The following is a 21837-nucleotide window of genomic DNA, read 5'->3' as shown; positions in this document are numbered from 1 at the left end:
AAGCTGCCTGAACATCACCGATGGCTCGGTTCTCACAGATCCCTGAGAGGAAAGCTGCTGTCAGTCAGCGTCTCTCCTCTCTGCTTCTCCATGCTAATTGGAGTGCTGAGCTGTGGAGGGGCGGGGAAAGGCTGTTTCAGCGGCTTGCTGAGAGGCTGAGACTGCCATCAATCAAGGCAGCTGGTGGATCCAGACATGGAAGTCAGGATGGCGCGCTGCCTTGGCTGATGGCAGTGACGTCAGCGGAGAGCGGACTTCAGACTGCTCTCCGCTGAAACCAGGTCACAGGAGTGCTAAACTAATTGCACTCCTGTGACCCATAGGAGAAGCTCAGCCTAAAAAGCTCAGGCTGTTTTTCTCATTTTTAATCCTATAGAAAATTTATGGAGGGAGTTGAAACTTCGAGTTACCAAGTGACAGCCAAGAAACCTCCAGGAATTAGAGAAGATTTGTAAAGAAGAGTGGCCCAAAATCCCTCCTGAGATGAGTGCAAATCTGCCAACAAGGGTTTCTCCACCAAGTAGCAAGTCATGTTTTGCTTGGGGATCAAATACTTATTTTACTCACTAAACTGCAACTCCATTTATAATATTTGTATTGCATGTTTTTTTTTTTTTCTGGATTTTTGGTTGCTATTCTGTCTCTATCATTTAAAATACACCTATGATAACAATTATAAACCCTTCATTTCTTTGTAAGTGGGCAAACTTACAAAATCTGCAGGGTGGTCAAATAATTTTCCTCACTGTATCTGTCATTGTAATCAGTATGAATGTTAGACATTTTCTGTCAAATAAATTTAGTTTTTTTCTCGACCTTTGAGGGAAACAGTAATTCTTAATGTGGGGGGGGGGGTTTAGTCCCCTTGTCGGAACACAATAGCTCAGCGGGGAGATTGCTGTCCTAATATCGCATAGTTAGTACAGGGAGCTGGTTTGAATGAAAAAAACGGATAGTGTGTTTAAGTTCTTAAATAAACTTAAACTGATAGCTTAAGTCCTGCTGTACCTGGTGCTAAGGGACAGGGGCATCTCTGAGCTTATGATTCCTTTGATACTTAAGGCTAGGAAGTCTACTTCCCACAAGGTCTATCATTAGACGTGGAAGGCTTACTAAAATGGTATGAGTCTATAGGTCACCCTGGAAGCTTCTCCATGGAATGAAGCCTCTCCTTTCGGTAGCTGGCTCCAGGTACAAAGAAGGGGCAGACATCTGCGCTTTTAAATCTATTTCAGGGACCGTTGGCTTCTCACGCTTTAATTAAGTCTTTTGTACAGGGGGTTTGCATGTAGCTCACCCCTCTTCCCCAGTGGTTCATGGAATTCGAATCTGGTTCTCTCTCTGCACCTTAGAAACCACCATTTAAACCCATTAGAGACATTCCTCTTTATTCTCAAAAGGAGGTGTTCCATGTAGCCAACACCTCAGCAAAGTATTGTAAATATGCAAATTGACAGCCTCATCTTGCAAAGAACCCTTTTGTGGTTTTGCACAGGGACAAGGTGGTGTTGAGAAAAGGCTTCACACCCAGCTTCCCACTGCGCATGTGCGAGCTACATATTTATATTTAGGGAAAATATTGCCATTTAAATTTTGTTGCTGAAGATCCATGTTAAAGGTCTTGTCCTTTTAAGATTTTCCTATACAAAGCTAGCTTTCTGTATTTAATGTGTTAAGTGACATTCACATTGTGCTCTAGACTAGACAAGAAGCGAAGGGGTTGACTTGCTAAAACTGCAGAGTGAAAAATCTGGTGCAGCTGTGCATGGTAGCCAATTGGCTTCTAAGCTCAGCTTGTTTAATTAAACTTTGACAAACAAAACTTATCGGGATGAGCAAAATTACTTGTCAGTGGTCTGAACTAATAAAGCAAACTTTTAATTGTAGATCTAAAAGGTTTTATTAATATATCTGCCAGCTGGTCAGAAAAATAATTGGGTTTTTTGGAACTATGGCAATAACTCGCAACCAATGTGAGCTAGAGGAATGTATTTTAAGTATTATAATAAATAGAATTATTATGCAGAGTTTTACTTCAGTTGCTGTTATTGCAGACGTCCTGAGATCACCATTGTTGCTGCTGAGCCAATTGGTCCTGGATCCTGGTTTCATGGTGGTCCAGCAGGGGGCCTAGGGTTTCCTCCTCCACCCCCACCTCAGTGGAGACCCAGTGATTCCCATCATCCAGAGGTCCGTACCAGTTAATATATTTTTTCTCTTTCAGATTTTTTTTAATTTATTTTTTTATTTTACATTTGATTTATTAACGATATATAATGATGTAGAACATGAATGAGCATGTAAGGTGTTTAAAAAAAAATGAAATTGTAATATTGTTGACATTAACTATGAAGTAGGCTAGTGTTTTACAATGCACATTCCAACTGGTAGTCTTTGGTAGTAATGTGTATTGTGTATTAGGCAAAGTTCACACTCGCCCATTCTCTGCATTCTGCAGTGGATCGCTTTTCACAATGCGGCTAAATGGCTGCTGTCAGGCATTCAGGGGGCTATCCTTCCTTCTGATTTTTTTTTTTTTTTTTTGAAGGCCAATTTACAATAGGACTAATGTGCTGCAACCACGAACCAAGTGTTTTGGTTTGCAGTTTTGGCATGTTCCTGTTGACTTCAATGGCTGCATTTGCCAGGTAGGGTGCCACCTGTCAACTTGACATACGTTTTAAATTTGCTGTGATGCAAATCCTTTGGTGGGTGGTAAAAATTCAGCTCAATTGCCTGTTTTTTACTGCCACTCATGTGAAAGAAGACTAAATGTGTACATGTAGTTTAGGTTTGGATATATTCAGTATTGAAAAATATTAGGTATGATGTTACTCTAGTTGTTTGCATCAGGACAGAGGAGCCCTATGAAGCTGTGCTTTCATTTGCCTGCAATGTAACAATTGTTTTCTTTATTTGTGAAGCAGCCTCCATCCTATGAGCAGGTCATAAAAGAAATCAACCAAGTCCAAGTTACCACACCCAGTGCTAATGTTGAGCCCAGGCGGACATCAACGTGTGCTACACAGACAGATTTTCCTTTGGAGGATGATCGCCCTGGGCCTGGCAATAATGTAATTCATCAGCCTGTTCTCTGTGATCAAGCCACAATCACAGGTAGGTTTAAAATTCTGGTTGTACATTAAAAAGCTAAGAAATGTTTAAATTGCACAGCACATAATCTATAATGTTAATGAAAGGGGGTGCTCTAACTTTCCCTTAAAGCTGTGTGAAAAATCTCTTCAAATTACATGTGGTGCACACATGTACAGTTAGAAACCCTTTTTTTTAAGAAGTATTTTTCTAACACTTTTTAGATATCTTTATTAAAAGGTCACTAATCACAAAAACGGGTTTGTCCCCCTGAAATTAACACCAGGGTGTGGTTGAAACATACATGGGTTGAGTTACTAAAATTGGAGAGTGCAAAATCTGGTGCAGCTGTGCATAGAAACTGATCAACGTCCAGGTTTTATTGTCAAAGCTTAAAGCGGAGTTCCAGCCTGGGTGAAAAAAAGTTAAAATACTGTAGCTGCTGACTTTTAATATAATGGCGCTTACCTGTCCAGGAAACCTGCGATGTGGACAACCGAAGCCAACTCGTCCATTGGCTCTGGGTGCAGGCGCCAGCATCCTTACTAAGGGAAAAAGGAAGTGAAGCCTTGAGGCTTCACAGCCTGTGTTCTACTGCGCATGCGCGACGATTTCTGAAAGGTCCAGTCTTCTGGGGGACACACAGGTCCCAGAAGGCGATGGGGGGGGGGGGGGAGGAGGGCACAAAACAAACCACGGAATTGATGTACCTCGCCGCTGGTACAGACAATCAAACTAAACAAGGAAAGGAAAAAAGACCATGGTGAACCTTTTGCTAAGTAGTAGAGAACATAGTCTTAGGACTCCCCCTAAGGTTTACAAAACAGCCTCTACATGATAGCCTAGCTGCTAGCACTAACCCAGTGAATGCTGTCAATAATTCTAAGTTGAATACAGGGTCACCTAGTTGGTGGTAGGCATCAGGGGAGGGGGGCCAAAATAGCCTCTGACTAACCTCGGGCAAGCCACACAAGCCAGGGGTACCTGAGGCAAATTCAAAGGGTAGAAACGGTGCCACCCTCAAGTGAGGAGGCCTCCCTCCAGCGATAAGGCACTGGGGCTGCGTGTCCAGCTATTGCAAATTGTGTAGTGCATAAACCAAAATCCACATAACAGGAAGTGTATACATTATTCCAAAGGATAAAGGAAAGAGAAAGAGGGGAAAGGAGCCAACCAAAGCATACCTGGAAGGGATACCAGTAGTAAATGGGAAACAGTACAGGGTCCAAGAGGTAAAGGGAGGTAATACCAGGGAAGGAACGGAGGGGGAGGCAGGAGAGGGGCAAGGATGGGCCAAAGGCCTGACGGGGAGGGGGGGGTGGGAGGGGACAGGGAAAGGGGACACCTGAAGGATAAGTATCAAACACCAAATGCACGTCTCTCGCTTCCCGTCATTGGATCATAAATCCCCATCTGGGTAAGGGGGAGTCACCTCCAACGACAGGGAACCCCACAAGTCTATCCATGAGGACCAGATCTTGTCAAATTTTTGCGGACAGTTTCTATTGATAAATGTAATCTTATACAGTGGTAAAACAATATTTAAGGTATTTCTCCAAGCGATGATGGTGGGCGGGAGCTCGGATCTCCATTTCAACAACACCTCCCTTCGAGCATAGTATGTAGCAAAGGCCACAAACAGTTTCCTATATTTCCCCACAGTACGGTCATCTACCACATTCAAAAGCATAAGTTCTGGCTTTAACTGGAGGGAGCTTTCAGCCATCTGATTAATATCAGCCAGAACCTGTTCCCAGAACTCTTGTAGCGCTGGGCAGGACCATACCATGTGCATAAAGGTGGCCTCCTCACTTCCACTTCTAGCACAGTTGGGGGACCTATCCTTGTAAATAGCCGCCAATCTCTGCGGTGTATAATAAGCCCAGTGCAAGAATTTCAGCTGTATAAAACGGATCCTAGCCGAGATCAAAGTCGAGACATAAGAGGAGACACAGGATTCCCAATCTTCCACCCCCAGAGACGGCATGTCCCTTTTCCATTTAGTGTATAGCTGGGGCCGTTTGGGTGACTTAGAGGCTGTCAGGTGGAAGTAAATTGTGGAGAGGGGAGCCAGTAGGAGCTTAGTGGTTAGCAACGTCTCAACCGGGTACTTCCCAAGAACCACCCCACCCGGGAACTGGTGTTGAAAGGCATGCCTCACCTGTAGGAACCGGAAAAACATCCAGTTCGGCAGATCGTATTTAGCTTTAAGTTCCGGGAATGTACTCAGCCTGCCCCTGTCACTACATGTTTCAAAGCCACTATCCCTTTCTTAGCCCATACCTGCGGGTCCGGTATACTACGAAAATGGGACAGATTAGGGTTACCCCACAAAGGCATATGGGGGGAGACCACACCTGGGGTCTGATATATCGCCCAAGCCCGGCCCCAAACCCTGACAGTTGTGCGCATCAGGGTAGTAATGTTGGGATGCGCTCTGACACCTCGGAAAATCAAATTACTTAGAGCTGCGTAGGACCCCAGGATTGCAGCCTCCAGGGTCACCGCTGGGTTGTCCCTCGGCTGCGAAAACCACCACCGAGTGGTATCCAACACCGCCGCCCAGTAGTAGTGTAGAAGTTGGGAAGGGCGAGCAACAAAGGTATGTCTAAACTAGAGGACACCTGCCATGGTCATAGACTTAGTCTATCCAGGCTGTCCAGACACTAACAAAACAGTCACGAGAACTCCTACAAGTCACTATCCAGTCTTCCGCTTCCCGGATGTCATTCATCCTGCTAATCCCCTCCTCCCAGGTAGGAACTCGTGACTGTTTCCAATAGATTGGTAGCAATCACCTTGCTGCATTCAGTAAATGAGGCAGTGCACTTTTCTTCTATTGGCCGATTGGGATCGGAGGGATGTGCAAGAGGAAGTGAATCGGGGATAGAGGGACATCTAGCCCTAGGATATCTTTTATTAGGGACTTGATATCTTCCCAAAAAAGGCCTAATTTAAGGGGCATTCCCACCATATGTGTAGAAGTGTACCTTGGTGCCCAGAACCTCACCAACATCCTGTATTTACCCCTCAGGCATGGAGGGGTAAATACGCGCCATATCTGCCGGCACCTGGTACCAAGGTGACATTACCTTGTAAATTGTTTCCTGAGTTTTAGAATCGAGAGTATGAATGAGTAAGCTGGTATAGGTGAGCCAACTGAGTCACGGTAAATTCAAGCCCCAAGTCCCGTTCCCACACTCGTATATGAGTAGATTCATGGATTGTGGAACCCATTAGTTAGTATAATTCGGAGACCATATGAGGTATCAGGTCTTTATCTACAAAATGGCATTCAAAAGTGTGAGGGATGAAATTTCCCTAATAGAGTGGCCATGTATCTCATAAAAGTGATGGAGTTGTCTATATCTTCAAAAGTCCAATTGGGAACTTCTATGTCTATCCTGTAGGGTGTCAAAACTCAATAGCTTAATATTCCTTAATATTGTTCACCAGGAGGAAACCACAGGGGAACCCACCCAGTGGAGCCAATGGGGACCCGGGGGGGGGGGGGGGGGGTCAAATTCAGGATTGGTTTGATGCAATCCCAAGCTGAAAAAGCGTGGACCATCAATGGGGAAGTGGTATCAGACAGCCTCCTGTGTTCCCGAGGGCAGCCATGGTGCATATGATAAATTCCTGCCTGCCATACATTTCTCCAGGCAGAACGTTCATTTTTATGCTATTCACCCGCCCCAGCAATGTAAAAACAGTCTTTGTCCATTGTGAAAGGTCCCTCTTAACCGCATTGAGTAATGAATGATAGTTGGTAGCATATAGAGTATCAAAGCAGTCCGTAAGCTGTATGCCCAAATATCTAAGGGAAGACTTAGCCCAGGTAAAAGGTCAATTGGATAGGCAGGATCTCCGACTTGTGAAATTTAATTTTAAAGTTGGAATGCGATCCAAAATGTTTAAGTTCTCTCATCGGGTTGAGCAAGGAGATCAGGGGATCTGAAAGTTGAAATAGCACATCCTCAGCGTATGCTGACAGCTTATGTTCAGTATTACCAACCTTCAGATACTTAATGTCTGTGCTCGCTCGTATGGTGTGTAATGGCTTTAGCACCAAAGCAAAAAGGAGGGGTGAAAGGGGGCACCCCTGTCTCGTGCCATTCCTGATCGAGAATTGGGAGGAGAGAACCCCATTCACCTTAACCTGTGCACTGAGAGTGGAATATAGGGCCATAATTGATGTCAACTTATGCGGTCCCAACCCCTGGGCCTCGAGCACCACTTGCAGATAGGACCAATCAACACAGTCAAATGTTTTTTCTGCATTCGTCGATAAGTTTATATAGGGCAGAGGATCGTAGTGGTCAGGGGCTCAGTGAATAAGTCTGATCGCTCTAAGAGTTATCCCTAGCTTCCTTGCCTGTAATAAAACCCGTTTGGTCAGGGTGAATGATAAGGGGCATAAGATGCTTCAGCCTGTTGGCTACATTTTTTGCCAGAATTTTAATATCTACATTAAGGAGGGAAATAACTCTGGGAGACAGTGGGTTTCTTGCACTGAGATGTGAGCCATGTGGGAATAGTATTGCCCCCAAAATAACTACACATGGGTGCCGCCAAAAGGGCGAAAAAACCTTATAGTATGGCTTGGTGAACCCATCGGGCCAGGGCTATTCCCATTAGGCATGGACTTCACTGTTTTCTCAATCTCAGCGGGATTCATCGGCAGCTCCAAAGTGGAAAATTGATCCTCGGTCAGGGGAGGGACATTTGCCGAGGCCAAATATTCCTGAACGGCCATCAATCTGGTCTCCTGTGCATGGGGGGACAGACCAGAGTCAAAGTTACATAAGTTGGCGTAATAATCTCGGAACCCTGAGGCAATTTTAGAAGACTGTACAACAATTTCTCCAGAGGAGGAATGAAGCTTTTGTATATATGCCTGAGCATGCTTTTTTCGGAGGGCCCTTGCGAGCACACGACCGCACTTAATGCCATGCTCATAATATTTGAGACATATACTGCATCTAAACTGTAACAAATGCAAGAATAGCTCCCTCAATTCAGTCAGTTTCTTCAGGGTCTCAGCTATGTTTATGTTGGAGTTCTGCTTTTTGAAGGGCATGAAGTACACTTTGAAAGTCCGCTCAACGTGCTTTCTTGAGCTTGGAGAGCAAGGAGATCAACTCCCCCTAACCACTGGCCTTATGGCTCTCCCACACAATGCCCTTACTAAGGCCAACCTTGCTATTTTCCTTGAAGTCGTGAGTTAAAACATCCGCTACCCCCACCACCACTGTAGTATCGTCCAGCAGATTTTCATTCAACCTCCATGTCCAGGCCCTATAGGTGCTTGATGGCAAGGTGAAAACAATCGTGACTAGAGCATGATCAGCGATGGTCAAATTTCCACTGGACGCCAACTGCACGAGCTCGAGGGTAGGGGCGGTCCACATAAATATGGTCTATGCGAGTATAAACGTCATGTACTTTGAAATAGTAGCTAAAATCTCTACCTGAGGGGTGGAGCATCCTTCATATATCCATCAAAAGTTGGGACTGGAGGGTCCTGCGAAAATTCTTGAGGACAGCAGAAGTGTGTGAGGGTTGTGTCTGGGACGTGTCAAGTAAGGGGTCAAGGATAATATTGAAGTTGCCCCCAAGGACCAGGAGACCTTCCTTGAAATCTGCCAGTTGCTCTATGAAAGTAAGTTGGTTAGTATTGGGGGCATAGATCATTGCAAACGTATACAATTGCCCAGCAATTGTGCCTTTCAAGAAAACGTACCTTCCCAGGGGATCCGCACTATTTCCGGCAGGCTGGAAGGAGCAGGATTTGTGAATCGCAACAGCTGTACCCCCTAGATTTGGTTACAGGGGAAATGCTAAGGGACCACTGATTGTAGATTCGAGTGGACAGCTCAGGGACAAGCAAGAATTTCACCTGTGCCCCAGACCTTTTTAGTTCCCACCACAACTTTCTACGTTTGCCAGGGCAACAGAGGCCCCGGACATTGTAGGAGATTACCTTTAGAGTAGCCATAGAAGATCTGGGGGTCGGGTAGTGTGGCAAATGCGTCAATGTGCTCGGTGTGGGTGAGAATGTAGAAGGTTGCTCCAGGGAGAAAAGGAGAAGAAAAGAGAAGGGAAAAAGGAGAAAAAGAAGAAACATGTAAAGTTACCAGAAAAAAAAATAACAATATGGTAAAACCCATAATAATCTAAACATCTGTATGCCAGGCTCAGGGCGAGGGTCCCAAGCCATAACCCAGAGTCCCAATAGGGATTTATACCCAAAAAAGGGTGGCCTATGTGGGGATGTGTGCCAACATGAGGGGGAAAATGAGGAAGCTCATTCTCGTTTCCCCGCATCTATCAAGATGCCATAGTTGAAGGAGGGGGAGGAATCCATAGCAATATTAAGTGCTTGCAGGCTGCAGTCTAAGCCAGTTGCGGCAAGGTTTGGGTACTCGGAAACAAAAACCTAGACAGTATCAGCAATAAATGACAGGAAAAAAAGGGGAATCAAGATAGGGCTGCATACACCATGGATAGCCCTAGATTCCACCGGAGGTTGTCTCGACAATATTAAAATAGATTGAGACCAGACTTGGTCACCACGGGGGTCATAGGCAAAACAGCAGGGTCACCCCATGACAAAAGATTCAACCGTGGGGGCCGGGAAAACTCACCCCATCAGTCTCTGGAGGTAGACGGGCCTGGTGAGTAACCAGAGGGAGGACATTGCCGATCCCTTTTACGGCTTCTGCATTTAGCAGGCAACCACGGTTGACTGAGCTAGTCTGAAGGGGGCAGAGTGCCCTGTGTTGCATGAGGGTACACCTGGAAATATCTTGATAGAAGGATAAACATGCACCATCAAAATCAAAGTAAGGCTTGCCGTGCATCTTTTGCATAATGCAATCTTTAAGCGTGTGTTTATGTAGCTAATGCCGCGTACACACGTAGCGGACTACCCGGCGGACTTCCCGCCGGACTGTCCACCAGACTTTCCGAACGGGCTACTTGCCCACACACGGCACGGCGTACTAAGTCCGCCGGATTATCCGCCGTACTTTTGAAATGAACGGACTCGCCCACACACGTGGAGGAAAGTCCGCTCATTTTGAGCACGTCTCCAGGTAGGCGGGGCCCGCGAAGGATGCGTCGCTGGCCCCGCCACCTGGTATGGACTTAAAGGGGAACCCCAACGCCGAAAAAAATCGGCGTGGGGGTCCCCCCCAGGTCCACATCAGACCCTTGTCCGAGCACGCTACCCGGCCGGCCAGGAAAGGGGGGGGACAAGCGAGCGCCCCCCCTCCTGAGCCGTACCAGGCCGCGTGCCCTCAACATGGGGGGGTGCCTTGGGGAAGGGGGGGCCGCACGACCCCCCCCACCCCAAAGCACCTTGTCCCCATGTTGATGAGGACAAGGGCCTCTTCCCGACAACCCTGGCCGTTGGTTGTCGGGGTCTGCGGGCGGGGGGCTTATCGGAATCCAGGAGCCCCCTTTAATAAGGGGCCCCCAGATACCGGCCCCCCACCCTATGTGAATGAGTATGGGGTACAATGTACCCCTACCCATTCACCTGTAAAATAAAGTAAAAATAAAACACAACTCAGGGTTAAAATAGTTTATTGCACAGCTCCGGGGGTCTTCCGTCTTCGGGGGGTCTTCTCGCCGGACTCTTCCGCTATCTTCTTCTAGCTCTTTCGCTAGCGGAGGAGCCCGGCTTTCTTCCTCGCCGCCGCCCTCTTCTTCTGACTTCAGTAGTCTTGTCCCCCTCTTCGGTTCTTCTGCCGGACCACCGCGCCTTTTAGCGCTTTTAAAGGCGGTGGACCGGTCTTCTGTCGCTGTCTTCTGTTCTTCTCTTCTTCTCTTCAGATGTTGCCTCGTTGCTCCCTCCGCTCACGATGACGGGGACCGGGCGTGTGCAGCGACTTATATGGGGACATCACCGGATGATGTCACAGTCCCAGAGGTGTCAGCTGACATCCGCCGTGACTGGCAGCCCCTGCTTTGATAGATCAGATGACGCTGACCAGGACAGATCAGACAGTAAGGATTATTCCCCGTCCGGGTCCGCACAAGACAAAGCGCTAGTTGGAGCACTTATCACAGCTGTGCGTGATGCCCTGAAAATTCAAGATACAGCAGGATCCTCTGCTGAAGTAGCGGTCCCTTTTGGGTCCCGTAAGCCAGCCCGTGTACCTAAGGTGTTTCCGTATCTGACTTATTTTGATAAGCTCATATACGAGGAATAGGGAAGCCCGCAACAGACCTCCTCGGTCCCTAAAAGATTGGCGGTGCGCTACCCCTTTGAGGAGAGCCTTTTTAAAAAAAAAAAAAAAATGCTCGACTCCTCAGGTCTTAACCTCCTAGTATCCAGGTTAAACAAAGTAACCACGATTCCAGTAGAGGGGACTCCTGCATTTAAGGACCCTACCAACAGGAAGGCCGAGGCAGTGGCCTGTTCCTTGTTTACAGTTGTGGGGTCAGCAATACAACCAGTACTGGCCACAGCACTAGTGTCACAGACACTTATTGAATGGGCAAAACTTTTGCACCGTAAATTGGAGGAGCAGCAGGCTACTCCTGTCTGCGTGGTACTAGCAGACCAGTTAGTGCACGGCCTTAAGTACGTTCGTGATGCGGTCCTGGATCCCAGTCGAAGTCACGTGACAGTGACCTAACGCGTAGGATAGAAGACGGACGCCGGAAGTGACGTTTACACACGAGCGGACCGCTCATACTTGTACATTGTGCAGTGGTTTTAGAAAACTGTGAGTAGTCTGTATTTGAAATAAATCGCTTTACTATATGAACTACTACACTATGGCAGGCTCTGCTCTTGTTTTTTGAGTATCTCATTAAAGTTACCCCCAATATCTATCTATCAAGTGGTCTGGACAGGAGGAGAAGTGTGATACCGAAGCCCCCCCCCCCCCCTCCTCCTCTCTCTTCAGGAATTTACGTTTGTGCTGTTCACCTTACAGCTGTAAGGTAATTACCTAGTACGCTCACGGGTTCTGTGAACACTTGGATATCACTATTATTGTTGGACACCATTTGCCACAGATGTGTGATGCTTCTCTCACTGTCATTTGGAGGATTTAATTTGCTATTTACATGGACTTTCACTTGAGTGACACTGTTTCACTGTGTATCGGGATATATGCAAATTTTATATATCAACACCTTTTATTGATTATTTAATTTTTTTCTGCACGTGTATTTATTTATTATAGAATTTTTTTTTTTTGGGATATTTTAAGTGTGACTATTATTTGTGGATCACTGTGAAGTGTTGAGCACATTAGCACTTTATTGCATTGAGGTGATTATCAGCATAGTAGCTATTTTATGGATAGCATGATTTACTGTATATTTGAGATTTTTATCACATGAATTATTGGCTTTTTTTAGTTTATCACTATTGCGGTCCTGGTTACATTTCCCTTGCTCTCCAGGGCTTCAATGTCAGCAGTGGTGCCTGATTTGGCTAAAATGCTGGTCTGTGGACCAGGCATCCAAAAAAGCCTTGACGGATCTACCCTTCCTTGGTGAGCCACTATTTAGAGCCTCGTTGGATGACATTATTAAGAATGTCACAAGTGGGAAGAGCACCTTGCTCCCACAGGCCAGGAAGAGTAAGGAGCCACAGCGCAAGCAAGGCCCCTCATTTTCCGCTCAAAAGATTTTTTCCATCCGCCTGGGACTTCGGCTAAACGCTCCCACTCTGACAGGGCGACTACTGAGGGACAGCAGCGTCCCTGGACTCGCAAACCTAACAAGCCAGCGACCAAAAAATGCTTCCGCGTGAAGGTTTGCCCCCGCCCGTCACTCGGGTGGGGGTCGCTTTCCGGAGTTTGCAGCCCGTCTCGGCTGTCCAACCAATAGGTCTGCAAACTGATTTAATCAGGGCTACAAGATAGTTTCTCTCTTCCCCTCCAGCATACCCTTACTCCCGGCTCGCCTGGAAGCCCTGTTGGGGGCAGTAAGGGACCTGCTAAGCTGCAGGGTGATAGTGCCTGTTCCAGAACCGGAAAGTTTTCAGGGGTTATACTCTAGTCTGTTTGTAGTCCCCAAAAAGGGGTACGTCTAATCTTGGACCTGAAAGCCCTCAATTGCTTTGTAAAAGTACAGAGGTTCAGAATGGAATCAGTTCTCCCTGTTGTCGCTGCACTGCATCAGGGGGACTCCCTGGTGTCTTTGGACATCCAGGACACATACCTGCACATACCCATATGCCTCAGGCATCAGAGGTTTCTGCAATTTGCAGTAGGGGAAGCCCACTACCAGTTTGTGGCTCTCCCCTTTTGGCTTGGCTTCAGCACCCTGAGTCTTTACCAAGGTATTAGCTCCAATTTTGGCGTTGTTGCGACAACGCAGGATCGCAATCGCGGGTTACATAGACGATCTCCTCCTGAGAGCAGCTTCCATCTCAGAATTAAAGAAGGATGTGGCAATCACCATGCAAACCCTGCAGGAATTTGGGTGGCTGTTGAACCTCAAAGTCGGTACTTATACCAACTCAGCGCATGGAGTACCTAGGCTTACTGCTGGTCTCCGTGGAAGCGAGAGTTTTTCTCCCTTCAGACAAACTGCAGACTCTGAGCTATGGTGAAGCTGTTGATGAACCGAAGGTGGTCGTCGCTGCACTTATGCATGCGATTCCTGGGTCTCATGGTGGCCTCCTTCAAGGCGCTACCATACGCCCAATTTCACACCAGAGTCTTGCAGAAGGAGATATTGACAAAATGGGACAAATCTCTGCTATTCCTGGATCAGCAGATTTGAGTGAGCCAGTCAGTCAGGGACTCCCTGCTCTGGTGGCTGAGATCCGAGAAGTCGTGCCTACCTCTACATTGGACAGTGATCACAACGGACGCCAGCCTGACCAGCTGGGGTGGAGTACTGGGAGTACAGTCAACCCAGGGCATCTGGTCGGGGGAGGAATCCAAGTTGCCGATCAATGTGCTCAAGCTCCAAGCGATCAGGCTATGCCTCTCCATGTGGTCGATGAGACTGAGACTGAGCTCGGCTGCAGCACGGGAGGTCGCTCACATCCTTCGTTGAACAGAGCAACATGTACCGGCCCTGTCGGCCATTTTAATCCCGGGAGTAGAAAACTGGCAAGCGGACTATCTCAGTCACTGGATGCTGGATCCAGGAGAATGATCATTGCATCCAGAGGTGTTCAGGCTTCTGTGCCTGTGGTGGGGCACACCAGACATGGATCTCCTGGCCTCCCGACTCAATCGGAAGGTGCCGAGGTTCATATCCAGGACAAGAGATCCTTGGACGGATGCGTCACACTCGTTTGGTGGCTCCATGGGCTCAGTACCAACTGATCTACGCCTTTCCTCTGCTAAAACTGTTACCACGCCTGCTTCGCAGAGTGGAGGCCAAGGGGATTCCAGTGATACTGATTGCCTCAGATTGGCCTCGGCGTCCCTGGTACGCCGACCTAGTACACCTGGTTGCAGACGCTCCCTGGCGGCTACCGATGCGAGAAGACCTTCTGTCTCAAGGTCCGATTCTCCATCCTGCTTTACCAGCGCTGGTTTTAACGGCATGGCTGTTGAGAGCCAGGTGCTAAGGAACCGAGGCCTATCTGACTCAGTGATTTCAAATGTTGAGGGCACGGAAATCTTCTTCTAGGAAGATATACCATCGTACTTGGAAGGCTTATATCTTCATGTGTGAGGAGATGGGGTGGCGTCTGTGCACCTATTCCATTTCCAGGATCCTGCTGTTCCTACAGCGAGGAGTAGACCAGAAACTGGCTTTAAGCACCATCAAGGGACAGATATCAGCCTTGGCTGTCTTTTTCCAACGACCCCTGGCATCTCTCTTTAGTGAGCACCTTTGTACAAGGAGTCTTGCATGTAGTCCCTCTGGTGTGTCCACCCTTGCCCCCGTGGGATCTGAACCTGGTGTTATCGGAGCTTCAGAAACCGCCGATTGAGAACATCAGGGAAATTCCTTTGTTGACTCTCTCAGAAAGTGGTCTTCCTAGTGGCCATCACATCTGCTTGCAAGTCGCCCTATCTTGTTATCCACAAGGATAAGGTGGTGGCGGCCGCAACCTTCTTTTCTATCGAAGGTGGTTTCGGCCTTTCACGTCAATGAAGACATTGTGTTACCATCTCTGTGTCCTAAACCAACACATCCTAAGGTGGCCCTCCATTCCCTGGACGTGGTCCGGGTTCTAAGGGTATATCTGTCTGCCACGACTCCCTTCCAGAAGTCAGGCTCCCTGTTTGTTTTGGTGGCTTGTCCGGAGAAAAGGGATGGCGGTCTCGTCAGCCACCATTTCAAGGTGGATGAGACAGTTTGTGGTCCAGGCTTACACCTTGAAGGGGTAGGTGCCCACCTTTCCTGTTACGGCCCATTCCACCAGGGCAATTGGGACCTCTTGGGCTTTCCGACATCAAGCGTCAGTCACTTAAGTGTGTAAGGCGGTGACTTGGTCGCCCGTTCACACCTTTACAAAGTTCTACAAGGTGGATTTAAGCGCATCTTCTGATGCTTGCTTTGGCCGCAAAGTTTTGCAGGCAGCCGTGTAATGTTGCAATTTTACACTCTTTCTTCTGTTAAGAGAAAGTTACCTTTTTGAATGTTAATGCACTCTGATGCATACGTTGACAGCAAGTTCTGATGCGGTTAGTTCCTCCACCGTTAGGGAGCACCTCTGGTTGTGGGTGAAGTTATTTTGCTGTTCCCACCCCTCGTTATGACAATGCTTTGGGACACCCCTATGGTCAAGATTACTGGAGCTGTGTCAGTCAATGAACGAAAGTGAAAATAGGATTTTTGTACTCGCCGTAAAATACTTTTCTCTGAAGTTCATTGACTGACACAGCACCCTCCCCTCCTATTGGTTTGTTATACTGCTTGTTGACGTACTGAGCTGCAGGAAACAGGCTGAGGGGTTATTACTAGAGGGACCACCCCTGGTCGGAACTGTAAAGTTCTGTTGTTTTTCACATGTATTACATGTTCTGCCTAGTCCTCTCCTGAAGGTGGCGTAATAACCCTACGGTCAAGATTACTGGAGCTGTCAGTGAACTTCAGAGAAAAGGATTTTACAGTGAGCACAAAAATCCTATTATTACGAACACATGAATGTTTTAAAACGTTACGCACTTTGCATTTATTGCTTACATTATTGTAAACCTATCTGAAAAAAAAAATGCCTATATTTACATACACTCTGCCACGCAAATCATTGCCGCCGCCTCGCAGTACTGCAGTTGGAGCTTAATTATCAAGTTGCCTCAGCTCTGTGTTATTGGGATGGGGAGCATGCCATTCAATGTGTAACTGGCAGTTACTTAGCAAGAGTATCGAGAGGGATGTGAGTGGTGATAAAGGCTCTAGGACAGGGTGAGGGAATGTTGTTGTGTTTTTTTGTTTTGTTTTTTTCTGAAAATTTACTTAAAGCTAAACTCCAAAAAAGTTATATAGACACAGCTGAAATACATGTAAAGGAATTGTTTTACTTGACATTTATATTTCTGTCCTTCCAGTTCTGAGATTTACACTTTTGCCACACAACACAGCTCTGTTTGGCAAGGAAAAATACCAAATTTTTCTTTGTTTGGTAACACAGGTCTTGTCCCTACCTAGCCAGTGACTGGACCATGAAACAGAAGCAGTTGTTTAATGAGCTCATCCAACGGTCACTCTGTTTTGTCATCCTATTACCATATCTCTTGTTGGCACATGAGTGCCTGGAGTCATGGCCATCTGCAGAACATGGGGGGGGGGGGGTGCATAATTTTAATGTCACCCATGCTCCGCCCCCTTTCGACAATGTCATGAATGGGAGGGCGAGCTATATAGTCATAACAGCATCTATATGGTCACAATAGCAGCTTTATGGGCACAATAACATATGTTTGCTATTGTGCCCATATAGCTGCTGTTATGCATCTATATGGGCACAATAGCAGCTATATGGGTACAATAGCATAAAGACACTATTGCGTCCATGTGACTCCAGTCCTATTATGGCCATACAATGCAATCTGTCTCCTATTGTGCCCACACTGCCCAGTGACACTGACCTGCTCTCTCTCTGGTGGTGCTGGACAGCATGGTGCTCTCTCTCTCTGGTGGAACTGGACAGCATGGCGCTCTCTCTGGTGGTGCAGGACAGCGTGGCTCCCTCTCTCTTCTGGTATGGGTACAGCATGGCTCTCTGGTGCGGGTACAGGGTGTGTGTGTCTCGCTCTCTCGCTCTCTCGCTCTCTGGTGGTGCTTGGGCTATTAGTTCCCCCAGCACAGTCCTCTTTCTTTTTCCATGTCTCCTGTAAGTGCTGCTACAGTGTAGCACTCCTCAGCTTGTTTATGGTTTTTCTACCCCCCCAAGCAGAGTGCATGCTGGGGACTGTAGCCTGCTCCCTGCTGAGAACAATTGAGCCACCAATCTCTGGGACTATGTGTACCATGATGCTCCTCTAATTTCTTCTGATTGGCCCTCTGCTGTGGCCAATGGAGAGGGAAGAACAGCAGGCATGAAGCTTTCTCTTCTCCCGTGCTGCTGACATGAGAAAGGGAGGGCAAGTGGGGGAAACATCCTGGCAGAGGCCTGCAGCTCTACCCTATCACAGCGCCGCTGCTTACATCTCTTCACATAGGGAGGGTGGGGCTCGACAGCACCTGCTATATCTACATCTGACTGCGTCACTCGGGTGCGGTCTGCACACCCCCATAGCGACGCGGCCGTCAGTGAGACCACACACACCTTGCCAATTCCGGGGGGGGCATTTGCCCCATTTTGCCCCACCGTGCGGGTGGGGCAGGTCCAGCCAAGACCTGGACTCAAGTGTATGTGGGTTGAATGATGCTGGCTATCAGGCTGAGGACATCTAGTGGCAGAAAACCCATTGCAGGGGAAATCTATAGATGAATATTGCAGCAATAGCTGTTATTTTTATTTGATCTTTATTTGGGGCTATTTATATTTTATCTTGTTTTGCTTTAAAATGTCAAAGGAGCTTGCCAATTTTTTTTACTGAACATATTTTGATGTTCATATGTGCACAATTTAATGAATATTGTTACTATTTTTAGTGCAAAGAACAGAAAGGCCAGAGAGACCCCGACAGCCAGTACCATTTGTGAAAAACAATGTTCAGGACAGTGGTCACCAGATAGCAATCAGTAACACTGCTGGGACCAGCACCCGGCACGAAGACACAAATGTCCCAAATATCATCAGATATCCAGTGCCAAGACCAAGGACAAAACCAAATCTTAAACCTTTAGGAAACAATAGTCTGAGTATCTTTCAAGGAAACGGTGAGTTCTTCCAGACCACTGCTGAGGGAGAGCTGCCATCCAGCCAGTCTTGTCCAGGATTTGATGATAACTTCCTAGGGGAATTATTTGAAATGAACAATATGAGCCATGAAAGAAGCCAAAACAGTATTACGGCACGAATCAAAGCCTTTGAGTCTCAAGGTGAAAATACCGAACATCCTCGACGACCAGAAATTGCTCCACGCTCCATCAACACTAGAAGCGGTGTTCCTGGTAAGCCTTCTGTAGCTCCCAAACCATTTTCTAATAGGACATCTGGTGAATGGGAACCAGGGAAAGACAACAAACCAAAATGCACACCAAGAGAAGGGCTTGTTCCAACCAGTCTGTCAGATTCTGGTGGTGTAACCAAACCAGAGCTGCCAAAGAAACCAAAGTCAAGTGTTGTAAAAAGCAGCAGTGGTGACGTCCCAGATGTACTCCTTGGAACATCTGTATCTGGAATTAACAGTAAAGAGTCGGACAGGATAATCCCAGTTCCTGCCCCAAGGCCAATGCTACCGAAGAAAAACTTGCAGACTGATAACTCTGTACCGGTAGGAGTTAAACCATTGATTCCTGCTCCAAAATTCTCTATAGCAACTCAAGCCAAAGCATTTAATGCAGTGGAAACTCCTGGAACCCGAGCACCTGCACAGGTCACACAAAGCAAGTCAATGGGTGAATTAGACCTGATCAGCTTTGATGACGAAGTTTTACCTCCTGTGTTACCAAGTCCAGAAATTAATAATGATTCCAATGCAAATTCTGGTAAGCACTGATACACATGTATGCTATTTTTTATTTCGTTCCTCTGTTTCTAACTTTTTTTTTTTTTTGCCTAGGCAGATTAAAGCAGTTATGTTTCTGTGCCTTTACCGTTGGCCTTTTTTTTTTTTTTTTTTTTTTTTTTAACACTTAAATTCTGGCCAAACTCAGAGGATTGCTAAACATTGCAACATTTGATTTCCAAAAGAATGCATTTTATTTCGTCAGATCCATTCCAGCTGTTTTCCAAGGATGAGACTGAGAAGGAGCAGCCAGGTCCTCCTGTTATATTAAGAAAGCCTACAGTCATCCGGATCTCCGGCAAACTAGGCAAATGTAAGCGGCATGATCATGCCATAGCTTAAGCATTTCTTTTACAGGTCACTATGGAACTTGTTTATTAGCATCTAAAAATAACTTTGTAGCTCATAGCCAGCCAGGACTGCTGTTAAAAAGCACAGGGCCCCCAAATACAGTTTACCATGCTTCAGTTATAAATTAACACAGTAAGTGATCAGTACGGCTCACTTATTGTGTTCATTCAGGAAAGGAAGGGGCTGGGAAATGTGAAATATTTACCAGACTTTTCCCCTGCTCTCTATCCTGAAGGATCCTATTGTGTCCTTGCAGCTGCTGTTGGCAAGGGAAGCTGGCAGCACTACAGGGGTGAGGGAGAGGCACACAGGGGGGCCTGGGAAGTGGAGGGAAACGTATAATGCCATAGTTACATAGTAGGCAAGGTTGAAAAAAGACACAAGTCCATCAAGTCCAACCTATGTGTGTGATTATATGTCATTATTACGTTGCATATCCCTGTATGTTGTGGTTGTTCAGGTGCTTATCTAATAGTGTTTTGAAACTATCATTGTTCCCCGCTGATACCACCACCTGTGGAAGGGAATTCCACATCCTTGCCACTCTTACAGTAAAGAACCCTCTACATAGTTTAAGGTTAAACCGCCTTTCTTCTCATTTTAATGAGTGGCCACGTGTCTTGGAAAGCGTTTTATCCGTATTGTGGCGTCACCAGTACAGTATTTGTAAATTGAAATTATATCCCTTCTCAATCGTCTCTTCTCCAGAGAGAATACGTTCAGTGCTCGCAACCTTTCCTCATAACTAATATCCGCCAAGCCCTTTATTAGCTTTGTTGCCCTTCTTTGTACTTGCTCCGTTTCCAGCACATCCTTCCGGAGGACTGGTGCCCATAACTGGACAGCATACTCTAGGTGTGGCCGGACCAGAGTGTTGTAGAGTGGGAGAATTATCGTTTTATCTCTGGAGTTGATCCCCTTTTTGATGCATGCCAATATTCTGTTTGCTTTGTTAGCAGCAGCTTGGCATTGCATGCCATTGCTGAGCATATCATCTACTAGGACCCCCCAGTCCCCCCAGTGTATAGATTGCATTCATATTTTTGCCAACCAAATGCATTATTTTAAGTTTTTCTACATTAAACCTAATTTTCCATATAGTTGCCTCACCCCCCCTCCTTTCCGAATTCATTTGTTCAGATCTTTTTGAAAGGTTTCCTTCCACATCCTGGGGAGAAGTCATTGCCCTGCTTAGGTTATCCATGCTGGTTGCTGCTAATGATTCCGTTCTCATTACTAAAGTCTTGTATATAGTCCCTTATCACATGGAGGGTGATTGGCGTGGCCGGAGGGGTGAGGCAGTTACTGGAATTAATCCCCCTTCCCTTATGGATCTCTCTGCAGTAGCTGAAGCCTGAAATTCACTGCTGGACAAGTCGCACAGTTCTTACTATAGAATCTATGAATAAGGCCTAGAGCAGCAGTCATTAAATGGTGGTCCGGGCATGGACTGAGCGATACTCTTGCCCGAACCACCACACTGCCAGTGTAGTAGCAGTCACTGGTTTGCTGGTACTGCGGTTTTCCCAGCAATCAGTGACGTGTGTACGCCCCGCCTCCTGACGGTGCCTCTCGCTCTCAGTCATCTGACACAAGAGCGCCTGGCCGGATGGGACGTCATGTGCGTGCTCTACCCCGCCCACCTGCTACTCACGGCTCCCTGTCTTCTGTCACGAGCACCCCTGCTCCACCCTGCCACTCGCGGCTCCCAGCTTCCTGCTCCTGATATATCCCGCTCTTCCGCCCCACTGCAGCTTGTGCTGACTACTCCTGAGCTCAAGGTATGTGGAGTACATTTTTCCTAAGTGGCACACTGATGGGCATAATTTGTTGTGCCTATCAGAGTGCCCCTTAACATAAGATGTGCCCATCATCATGCTACTTATTTTATGTCAAGGGGAACTCTGATGGGCATATTTTATTTTAAGATCAAATAAAATATGCCCGTCAGCGTGACCCTTAACATAAAATAAGTAGCACTCTGATGGGCATAGTTTGTTAATGTTATGTAACATAAAATATGCTCATCGGAGTGCTACTTATTTTATGTTGGGGGGCACTCTCATGGCCATATTTTATTTTAAGAGCAACACTGATGGGCACATTTTAGGTTGAGGGGCACACAGATGGGCATATTTTGCTGTACCCATCAGAGTCGCCCTTAACATAAAATATGCCCATCAGCGTGACCCTTAACATAAAATAACCTTGCATGCTGATGGGCACATTTTATGTTGAGGGGCACTCTGATGGGCACAACAAAATATGCCCATCCGTGTCCCCATCAGTGTTGCTCATAAAATATTCCCATCAGAGTACTACCGTACTTATTTTA

At 46.8% G+C, this 21837-nt stretch overlaps 1 protein-coding gene across 2 annotated transcripts in view; it reads left to right on the top strand.

Annotated features, from left to right (window-relative positions):
• The window catches only part of SH3D19 (SH3 domain containing 19), a 142931-nt gene that overhangs the window by 90570 nt on the left and 30524 nt on the right, over window positions 1-21837 (top strand). Inside the window, exons 5-8 of one of the 2 annotated variants that reach the window (XM_077477028.1) lie at window positions 2055-2190; window positions 2925-3117; window positions 18133-19131; window positions 19357-19464. In XM_077477028.1, the coding sequence (XP_077333154.1) occupies window positions 2055-2190; window positions 2925-3117; window positions 18133-19131; window positions 19357-19464 (1436 nt within the window). The remainder of the gene's footprint in view (window positions 1-2054; window positions 2191-2924; window positions 3118-18132; window positions 19132-19356; window positions 19465-21837) is intronic. The other variant, XM_077477029.1, reaches the window with a different exon arrangement.

Source organism: Lithobates pipiens, unplaced genomic scaffold (genome assembly GCF_037356315.1).
Source record: "Lithobates pipiens isolate NorthernLeopardFrog02 unplaced genomic scaffold, aLitPip1_a1.2 Scaffold_13, whole genome shotgun sequence".
Lineage (NCBI taxonomy): Eukaryota > Metazoa > Chordata > Amphibia > Anura > Ranidae > Lithobates > Lithobates pipiens.
This window is presented reverse-complemented; position numbering and strand designations above follow the sequence as displayed.